General features: G+C 39.4%; 1 protein-coding gene across 1 annotated transcript in view; it reads left to right on the top strand.

The window, feature by feature from the left end:
• Positions 1-67: 67 nt before the first annotated feature.
• Positions 68-11,353, top strand: part of LOC125905119 (elongation factor 1-alpha-like) — a 44,845-nt gene continuing 33,559 nt past the window's right edge. The window contains exons 1-5 of the mRNA XM_049602992.1: positions 68-223; positions 946-1,098; positions 3,338-3,517; positions 8,955-9,251; positions 9,384-9,534. Coding sequence (XP_049458949.1) covers positions 955-1,098; positions 3,338-3,517; positions 8,955-9,251; positions 9,384-9,534 — 772 coding nt within the window. The 5' untranslated portion in view covers positions 68-223; positions 946-954. The remainder of the gene's footprint in view (positions 224-945; positions 1,099-3,337; positions 3,518-8,954; positions 9,252-9,383; positions 9,535-11,353) is intronic.

Below are 11,353 nucleotides of genomic sequence, written 5' to 3'. Positions count from 1 at the left end.
CAGACCTGCAAAACTAGTTGGCCAAGTATGTGCATGGTGGCACACAGTTTAAGCAACTGTATGATTATTCATGGGACAGATATTCAGGAGGAGGAGCAGGTTAGCGGTAGGCGTTGTCTTCACATCAGCTTTTACAGAAATAGCGTTAAGCTGAAGGTGCAGATACAGTAGATCACGCGGAAGAAGACAGGCATCCACCACCTCTGTTCAGTTTGTCCACCAGGTGAGTTGGAAACTTTAAATTTGATTCATGAACAGATTAGTTCAATTAAACACTGATGGTTTGTAAAAGAAATCAAAACTCCTCATATACCACGACAAGCTATCAGACACCTAAAATAAGACTTAAAGGGGATGGTGATCAAAAGATTTGACTTACACCGTTAAGAAGTTAAAATATTTTCTAAAAGGGTGAACTAACTTCTCTTGGTTTGGTTTCTGATGGTTTCATTTGACAGCGACTAATTACTTTAAAGATTAAGATGTTACACAAAAACTATTTTCCGTTCATAAAATATAGTAGTGTTACAGATTAAACTACCCAAAAGCATAGAAAGTAGTTGAAAGTAGTTGTTCCACCTCAAATACTATCATGTAACAATGACAAGGGCCATTCTGTACAATGAGTACTACTTAATATTTTAATAGCTGTAGTAGTAGTAGTAGTAAAATTTTGAATACAGGAATTTTATTTGTATTGACACTTTTATGTAAAGTATAAAATTACTTGATAAGGTTGTCTCATTTGCTTTGTTGGATTCTATTAACATTAGCACGTGCTTGAGGCCGGCTAGCTACTGTTAGCCATTATCAGCTCCATCTGGAATAACCGTTGGAGTCTAACTAGGAACTCGGCTCCACTTCCCTCACATTCTAGACGGACTTAAACCTGATTTATGCCATTTTAAAGTCGACATAACTTTACCACATGTCGTTTAAAACCAGTACATCGAAATGGGAAAGGAAAAGACCCACATCAACATCGTGGTCATTGGCCATGTCGACTCCGGCAAGTCCACGTCTACCGGCCACCTGATCTACAAGTGCGGAGGAATCGACAAGAGAACCATCGAGAAGTTCGAGAAGGAAGCCGCTGAGGTAGGTTTTGAAGGAGACATCAGATACATGTATTTAAGTTATTAACAATATTCCCACCAAGTAAAACACCATGAGGCTATGGAGGCACAAACTATGACACATTACAGGTGTGGGAAACAGGTGTGGCGGATGTAACTGCTCCCTAATTTTACCAAGTTACAACTGCCATCTGCTGTTGAAATATGTGTACTATGGGGTTGCCATCTTAATCACCTATTACCCGGACCTCTGTAGGGCATCCGGGCTAATCCTCCCAGGATTATTTATTTATTTATTTATTTATTTATTTATTTATTTATTTGTTTGTTTGTTTGTTTGTTTGTTTGTTTTTTATAAACAAGCACTTTTTTTTAATGATAATTAATTTTTAAAATGCAAACATAGCCTACACATCTTAATAACTGAAATGTGTACCTCAAAACTGTTTTTTACGTTCCAGATTCATTATAAATCATGATATTAAAAATATTAGTATTTGTTAGTAACTGAGGAGAAACAGAATACTTCACAACTGCCACAATTAATGCGTAGGCTACTGACTGAGAGTTGGAAAAGAATTAAATGTATTTATGGAAACAGTGGTGGAATATACTCTAGTGGGCCTACTGTACTGTGCTGTACCATTCTGAGGTACTTTACTTGACTATTTCCATTATATGCCACTTAATACTTTTACTCCACTACATTCAGGGGATAATAATGTACTTGTGTATTATTCCACTACATGTAATTGACAGATTTAGTTACTACTTTGATGTTTCAGTTTAATACAAGATATATATCGATTAATATATGATGATGTATTATTATAGATTAAACTACCAAACAGTATATAAGTACTGAGTACTGCAGCTATAACAACAATTGTATAATGTCAAAAATGGTTGCAGGATGTTACATTTCATTGACTGTTTGATTTATAATTAAAGTATTTTTTACAATACTGAATCAATTGTATAATGTCAAAAGTGGTTGCAGGATGTAACATTTTATTAAGTGTTTGACTTACAATCAAAGTATTTTTAACAGAAGCAGAATCAGAAATTCTTTTGTGATACATTAGAGTCGCTCTAATGTAAAACATAGCAAAAGTTAAATAAGATATGTGTATTGTGCTACAATGTTAACACAAGCATGTAAAATATCTTTCGAAAAATGGGACAAAAACAAGAAACTAAAATGGGACATTTTTCTCAAGTGAAACAGCGTGTATTTAGGCTACCAGGTGCCATAAAATCCTGGATTATGCTATTGTGGGCCACCCTGTTTTATTACAGATATGTTTAGAATTTTTGTCAAACATATTAAAAATGATTAATGATATAATGTATCAACAACTGAACAGACAAATGGATTCAACCATTAAAAAAACAAACAAGCATGTCTTTCCCATTTTACCTTATCATCTGTCTTTTTGTACCTGAACTTGTCATCAGAGTGAGGTCAGGGCTCTCTATGTGTTTGAAGGTCCAAAGTGTATTACGCAGTAACATATTTTTCTCATAGAAATATAGCTGAGAATCATAACACATTCTAAAAGTATTACTCAGTGTAGTCTTCATAGTTTTAGGAGGTTTTCTTGGTAATCTACCAAAAAGGGCTTTACATCACCTGACTTCGCCCCACAAAATTACAACACTGCCATCTTTGGGGCCGAATGCACAGGCCAGGCAACGCCTGGACAGCTTGAGAGCATGAGATTGAAGGGGAAAGCATGTTTCACACACCAGACTTGTGCAAGTTGGCAACCCTGCTCAGTAAGGCTAGCTTGAATAAAAGTATGAAATCAATACATAGAAAATGATAAATGATTGTTTTCTCAAAATTTCAGCATAAGCATACCTAATTCTTTCTTTAATAAGTATTGTTGATAGAAGATTCGCAAGGAAGTTATTCTAGTTACCTACAATTAAGATGACAAAAAAATTAAGGTATTACAATAGGTGTTAAAGCTACCTGTAGGATAGTTTAATATTATACTAAATACTTAAATAAGTACATTTCAAATGACACAAAAGGCAATCTTGCTACATTAAACCACAGAAAAAATGCTTAAGCACATTGCAGTTAAGTAGAGCGATAACACACTTAAAGCAAATTATATGAATTTTTAAAAAAAATCTAAGAAGGCCATTGTTTTTATTCTAACAATGTCTTTGTTTAAACTTGAATCACTTATTCACCTGTCTTTTACTCTCCTCCTTTTCCTACTCCAACTGTGTTTTTTTAACCACAACAGATGGGCAAGGGCTCCTTCAAGTATGCCTGGGTGCTGGACAAACTGAAGGCCGAGCGTGAGCGTGGTATCACCATTGACATTGCTCTTTGGAAGTTTGAGACCAGCAAGTACTACGTGACCATCATTGATGCCCCTGGACACAGGGACTTCATCAAGAACATGATCACTGGTACCTCTCAGGTAAAGGCACACCTTTTAACCTGCTCTTTATTGACTCCTCACGTTCATGTTTGTATATTAAACAACAAGTTGTAAATAAGTTTTTAGCTGAAGCTCTTGTCAGGGTTATGGTACAGAGGATGCAGTGACTGTATATGCATATATTTCCATACAGCCAACATTTTGGAAATATACCAAATCACTTTATTATATTTTCTGAAGTTAAGTCAAAATAAACCTGTCAGACACTCAGCTGTTAGAGCATGTAAAATCAACTTTAAGATCTATCCCTAATGTTTTATTCATTTCCCCCTCCGCTGTCTCCTTTGAAAATATCCAAAAGTTGCATTTTGATAATTGAGGTTAAGTTATGTTGTGGATCCATAAGTAATGTTTTGGACAGTCGTCTGTAAACCCTAGAGATGGTAGTGTGTGGAAATCCTAGTCGATCAACAGTTCCTGAAATACTCAGACCAGCCCGTCTGGCACCAACAACCATGCCACATTCAAAGTCACTTAAATCACCTTTCTTCCCCCATTCTGATGCTCAGTTTGAATTTCAGCAGATCATCTTGACCATGTCTACATGCCTAAATACTTGAGTTGCTGCCACGTGATTGGCTGATTAGCTATCAGTTAGCTAGCTAGCAGTTGAACAGTTTCTATAGCTGTTAATAAAGCCATAAAGCCTACTGATGTCATCTGTCAGCTCAGAAAGGGACCCACATGCAAAGCAGTAGGCAGGTGGATTAAAGACATCCAAAACAGACAGGTGAATGAAAGTTCAAAAGAAAGAAGAACCAAAACACGATGAACACAGGGATAAACTCAGGGAAGAAATCCAAAACAGAACACAGTAGACCAGGGGCCTGCATCACAAAGCGAGATCAACCTTTCCTGGGTTACCCAGACCTATCCTGGGTTGACTAACCCTAACAATGGCAATCAGGATAATCGGTATCACGACGCTGGATATCAACTCGGTAACTCAACCCAGGGTAGTAGAGATTAATTCTACTAAAATATGAGGAGGAGAAAAGCAAGATTATAGAAAAGGCCAACACCGTGGCAGCTGCAGGAGGAGGAAACATGTGTGGCAGGGGCGATTCTAGGATCAGAGGTTTAGGAGTGCTGAGCACCCAGAGAGCTACCTGGCCAGGCAAGATAAATTTCACTGTTTTGTATATTTTAACGCAATTTCATTCCCACATTTGTGAAAGAAAAGCACAACACTTTTTGAGGCAAAAAAGGCAAATTACCAAACAATGCGTTTTATATCTAATAAGATATATAAACTGATACATTGATCCAACTTACAACATCATTCTAGATAGACAGACCATTTGATCTTACACTCTTATCTGAACCTGGTTCTCTTTTTTTTGAAAAAACAATCTTATATCCATGATGAGTCTGTCTGTACGTACACACACACACACACACACACACACAGACACACACAGACACACACACACACACACAATGGGCCCTGGGCGTTTTTGGGGTATTTTTACTGCCTTTACTTTTAAGCTCATATCACAGTCATTATAAAGGCTACATACACATGCTATACCTTGGTTGTTGTTTTTTCAGGACAATCTGGGCTATCAAGATTTGCCACCATTTCATGTCCTTCTATGTGCCTGTATTTTATATTAATTCTTTACATCAATGAAAAAAACAAATCCGCATTACTAAATTCTTACATTTTTACATGTATCTCACCATAGCAATTTGGAAGTCGACATATTCTGCCATATATGAAGAGGGGAGACTCTCTGGAATCTGGCAATATAAGAACCATGATGGTGGGACATTCTGTCACTTCACAGCTGTCCAAAACATGTGGTTTGTGCCAGGCGGACATGATTGCCAGTATTTTTCATTATTGCAAGAAATTCCATTGACTCATTCACAAGTCAAAAATCTGTTTTATCTGAAAGAAACATGCAATATTTACATTGTGTCCCCCTCAATGTATATGGTGACTACGGCCCTGTCAGCATGCATAATTAGGCTACAGTTGTCTGGGTGCGCAAAGGTGAAGTGGCTGGTCTTGTCATACAAAGTTTGATGGAGTGTCAACTGGACAATATGGAGATATTTGCATCTTGAAAGCCGGACTACAACTGTGGATAGACAGGGAGAAACACACGCAAGCCTAAGACGTGGTAAGATACGATATTCCTCACTATATGAAGTGACTGATAACAAGATCTGTCAGGTTTTTATTTTGAAGACAACTGATCTGGATTTATAGCGTGATGGGATGACAGCACAATGCATTTGCGAGTAATCCATCCAAGAGTAATGTGTGTGCAAAGCTGTATGAAAGCTTTCTTATACATAATTTTGGTGTAACTTTATCTTTTTTTTTTGCTGTGAAAACATTGCACTACCGACAAGTGGTCTTGTGTTCTGCTGTTTGACGTGATGTGTGTGGCTTCTCGCCATGACGCACGGTCGCGGAGAAAAACTATAGAGAAGAATAGGTGTGAATTTGGACACACTATGCGTCGTTCAGGCCCATAGAGTTAATATTAACACATGCACATGACACAACAGCTAGCTTCTCTCATTCCAATTCAAACAGAGGACAGTGGTACTGACCACCTGCTGCTGTATTTTTGTATTTTTGTTGTTAAAATATTACGTTTCAACCAAGTACTGTATGGTTTTGACACTTTTCTAGCTTGTTAAAAAAGGACATACAGTAAGAAAAAAAATAAAATAAAAAATCTCTCAAATTTTGGGGGTGCTGGGATTCAATTTAGGGGTGCTTCAGCACCCCCAAAAATGGGCTAGAAACGCCTATGATGCGTGGCAACGCATAACGGGATGAATAATGTTTAGTTTTAGTTTAGATTAGTTTATTTGCACATAATGTTAAAAACAGACAGTAAGATTAAAAAAAGAAAAGTGCCAGAGAGGTTAGATGCCACTAAAAGCTTATCAAAGAAATTCCCCTGTCAAAACATCAATGAAATCACATAACAGAGAAGAAAAAAAAAACGGGTAAGGAAAGAAGAAATAAGGGAAAGAGAGAGGGAAAAATCGAGACAAAACAAGGTAGCAAATAAAATGATGTGTAGGTTAAATTATTCATCACTGGTTCAAGTAGCTACAGTACCTGTACCTGTACATCTGACACTGATCACACCCTTGAATCCAGGGCCGGACTGGGACAAAAACTCAGGCCGGGAGTCATACATCCACCCAGGCCACCCAATCCACACATTACATGCTCACACACGTGCACGTGCACACGGACGTAGGGGCCCCAGACCCAGTTTGACATCATGCAGCATTCAATTATAGGCCTGACTCTGTACAAAATAGACCCCTTACGGGTTAATTTGGCTCTTGTAGCTCATCATCAATCATTTGTCTGGCCTCGGGTCGGTCCCCATCCTCATGCTGAGAATAACCAGTTTTCTTACTTTTCTATGTTAACTTACTTGTTGCAGCATCGTCATTTGATTGCAGCATCGTCATTTGACGACGTCACACTGCTGCTGGGGGCTGGGGGGGCTCTGAACATATCTGTAAGTTTATGACATTTGGCTGCCTCCTCCTCAATGGCCCTTTTTAAAAAAAAAAAAAAAAAAAATCTCTCCCGTTCAGCTTCACCTTTCCTCTTTTTGCGGTCCATCGTAACGGCGCTGCTGAGCTGCAGAGCTACTGCACAGTCTGCACACACAGGCACACGTACACACCCTCTGCTCTCTGCTCCACCTGACTCTCCACAACCAAGCTGCTTGCAGTTTACAGGCGCGCTGATTTGGGGGCGGGCGCGGGCGGAAAGCGAAACAAACTAATCACGTCTTGAATCTAAAAAACCTTTTTGACCAATCGTTGTGCCAAATGCTGACAAGCACCTATCATTTCTGACAGCGGGCGGGCTCTCTGCTAGCCGGCACGGCCACCTGCGCTGCAGAGCGCGCCTTAAAAAAAAAAAAAAAGAAAGAAAAAGACAGGCAGTCCAGAGCAGGCCACTTGCGGGCCAGGCCACCGGGGAACTCCACGGTTCTCCCGTGGGCCAGTCCGGGCCTGCTTGAATCCCATGAAATCAATGCTGCGCAGATGAACTGCGTGTATTACAATCATCGTCTAACATCATTGCGTCTGATAAATTGGTCTTCTTTGTCATAACGTTACATATGCTACAATAAAGCTTAAAGTTGACGCCACAATTAAATCAACACCAAATTGATAGTCTGAATAAAATCATCCTGATATTGAGCTGTGTTAGAAATTAACAGCTGCGCAAAAATATACCTAGTCTCCTTCTTTAAAAAACAGAAAGGAAAATCCCTCAAACACCATGAAGCGTTGACATGATAGACATGACAAAAATATGTTGGCACTAATTAATGGTGCTATTAAGTGTCCGCAAATGATCAGTTTCTTTCTTATGAAGGGGTGGGATGAAATCTCGACTTCTTTCCACTCCTTTTTGAACAATCTTTTCACTGTCTGTTGTTGTTGCTTTCTTTTCTTTTTTAATGTTCAAAATAAACTTTCAAATCAAAATCAATCAAATGAATTAAACTTCCCATCATGACTGGGCTGCATTTCTGTCAGTGGAGTCATTTTTTTCCCGATCAGCTGATTGGCCAGTGGATGGTACATTTTACAACCCTGAAGAACCCCGATAAGAACTGAACCGGCTTCATGAGACCGAAATCCTAGGGTTAACCCTGAAGTTACCTCGCTAAGACATTAATCCTGCTTTGTGATACAGGCCCCAGGCAGGAAATGGAGCAGGGATCGACACCATAACAGGGGAAGGAACACAGACGAACTGACAAGGAACAAAGGGAAACACATACGCACAGAGAAATAAACACAAGAAAGAGACACAGCTGGATTAGTTGGACACAGGCAAAAGGAGGGAAATGGGGATTAATTTACAACAAGGGTGTGGTGGGAAACACAAGGGTGGAGCAAATAAGACTAATACAGAACAGGTGTGAAGACTCTTCGAATGGGGAATGAATAACATGACTGATGAAGACCGGTGTGATAGAAAGCAGGCAGAAAAACACACAAAGACAGGAAGTAAAACCAGACATGACATATGAGGAGAGAAATATAAATAAATAAATGAATGACATGAAACAAGGAACACAAACAGAAAACTCAGTCAGAAATCTCAAAAACTTAGTTGAAAATTGTAGGTGCACTTAAAATTATGTGTTGGTGCTCTTACGTTAAATAGGTAGGCAAACCCGTGCAACCATCGTAAAAAGTAGTGTGAACCCCTGCCACGATACTAAAATATAAAATTGGATATATTACCAGAGCTTCTGAAGGAGCACTGATGGGAGGAGTGTACTTGTTTGGGAGTTCAGTTTAAATATCAACAGTCTTTCTTCAGAATTTCAGACTCCACCTTTCTACAAAACAGACAGATGTAAAAAATTTAATAAATGACAAAAAATTCCTCACTATTCAGGCTGACTGCGCCGTGCTGATCGTTGCTGCCGGTGTTGGTGAGTTCGAGGCTGGTATCTCCAAGAATGGACAGACCCGTGAGCACGCCCTGCTGGCCTTCACTCTGGGTGTGAAGCAGCTCATCGTTGGAGTCAACAAGATGGACTCCACTGAGCCCTCTTACAGCCAGGCCCGTTTTGAAGAGATCCAGAAGGAAGTGAACACCTACATTAAGAAGATCGGCTACAACCCCAAAGCTGTTGCCTTTGTGCCCATCTCTGGATGGCACGGAGACAACATGCTGGAGCCCAGTGACAAGGTGAGGAAATTTTTTAACTTGTTTTAAACTGATGATTAAGAACATGGACTGATTTCTCATTTTAAATCTGTCTGTGGATGCCCTGAGTCAAGTACAACACAGTACTGACTGCTCAATTTTCTGTCTCTTCAGATGTCCTGGTTCAAGGGTTGGAGCATTGAACGTAAGGAGGGCAATGCCAGTGGTAAGACCCTGTTTGAAGCTCTTGATGCCATCCTGCCCCCCTCCCGCCCCACTGACAAGCCCTTGCGTCTGCCCCTGCAGGATGTCTACAAGATTGGTGGTAAGCAGTGTCATATTTTGTTCCCTCCTTATTCCCTGTCTTCCCCCGTAAGGGCTGTAATCTTAAAGGAATTCTTCACCCACAAAATGACCAGCCCATATTACCTCGAATTTATGAAGAAAACTTTGGTTCTCTTGTGTGCTTCCATGGAAAAAAAAGTTGCTTTATTGATTGATTTGGGACCACGTTTAACAACAGCAAAACTTTATCAAAACAACCGTTCACAAACTCTCACAACTCGTGCAGTATAATCAGGTCTCATTTATCCTGTCCTATGCTTGGTACTTCCCAAACACATGCATTTAAGCAAAAAAAAATCTTAGTATCAGAGTCTGGCTTTGAGGAGAGCATAGTTAAAGGGCCAGTGTGTAATATTTGGCCTGGTTTATTATCAAATCTGAATCTGAATATTCTACGCCATCTTGCGCCGCCATGTATGTACGGCAGCCCGAGCGGACAATCCAGCCAGCCAGAGAACGCGTTTCGCGTGTATAAATGAACCAACGAAGACAGCGGAAGGAAGGAAGAAGGAGGAAACAGCAGAGAGTGTTAGTAGTTCGTCAGTAGAGAGTAGTGAAAGGTTTTTTTAGTTATAAAGTTTGCGAATGGACCACACTTACCACCAACAGGAGAGAATGAACCCGAACCGTCATCTGCGAGGAAAAGAAGACGCAACCTCACTCCTTGTGATGCACTCTCTGCGGCGCTTTTCTCCCCAACGATGGTAGCAGTAGCACTGAATCCCATTCTGTGCAGCAAAATGATAGTGCTCAGCATCTAAGTTCCTCATCTGTATGCTCCGGCTCAAACAGGTATGGCTCTGGGTCTGTGTCCGCTACAAGAAACTCTTCAAAATTGCGTTTAAAGTCGTCCATTGCAGCTACTATAGTCCGGAGATATTGCTAGGCTAAATAAACAGCTGAGCTCTGTTTACAGCCCAGCAAGCATTTTTTGGTTTAAAAAACGTCTAATAGCCGTCTACATGAAGACCTGACGTCTAGGCTAAATCATGGCTGAATTTGGGCTGTCAGTGAAAATTTGGTAGACGTCTAACCATAGCCAAAGTACAGACGTCAACAATTATACGTCTAATTAACGACTACAGGTATATGACTAATAGATGTCAAAATTATGTCTAGGCTAAATCAAACCTGAATTTGGGCTACCAGTGAAAATTTAACAACTACATGCATAAGTCTAACATATTGCAGAAAAATGTCTTAAGGGTTCCTTAGGTTCAAATACTCTGTTAATAATTCAATTGAAACAGATCAAATGTAAAACATTTATTAACATAAATACCACATTTTAATTTAACAAAAATAAGATAAAATATATAGATATAAATACACTGAGACAACTACACACAATAAAAAAATTAAGGGAAAATAAAGAACACTGTAAATGACATTACTTAAAATAAATAAAATAACCAAAAAGGTGACGCAAAAGCAGTGAAGAAAAATGGCCACTCACAACTTCCATTGTTTGGGAAGCAATGATATGAACAGTAATTGGGTTAAAACCCTTCGTTGCCACTTGCAGCTATATTATTATTTTAACTGAACTAATAAAAAATTAACTAATATTCTTTGTAACCACCCCCCCCAGCTCTCCCTGGCGCCTGCTTCAGGTGTTCAGCGATTGCATTCTTGATTTCCACCTCTGTGGTGGACTTGAAGTTCATCATCACAGCATCTGTCAAGTCAGAAAGAATTTGATAAGAAAAGCAAATTACAGTTGTGACAGGGAATCAAAACACTTGTGATTGAGTATTTGTGTCAGCAAAACCCAACATACCGATAATGACAGAGAAGAG

This window comes from Epinephelus fuscoguttatus, linkage group LG17 (assembly GCF_011397635.1).
Source record: "Epinephelus fuscoguttatus linkage group LG17, E.fuscoguttatus.final_Chr_v1".
Lineage (NCBI taxonomy): Eukaryota > Metazoa > Chordata > Actinopteri > Perciformes > Serranidae > Epinephelus > Epinephelus fuscoguttatus.
Note: the sequence above shows the minus strand (reverse complement) of the source record. Positions and strands in the feature narration are given on the sequence as shown.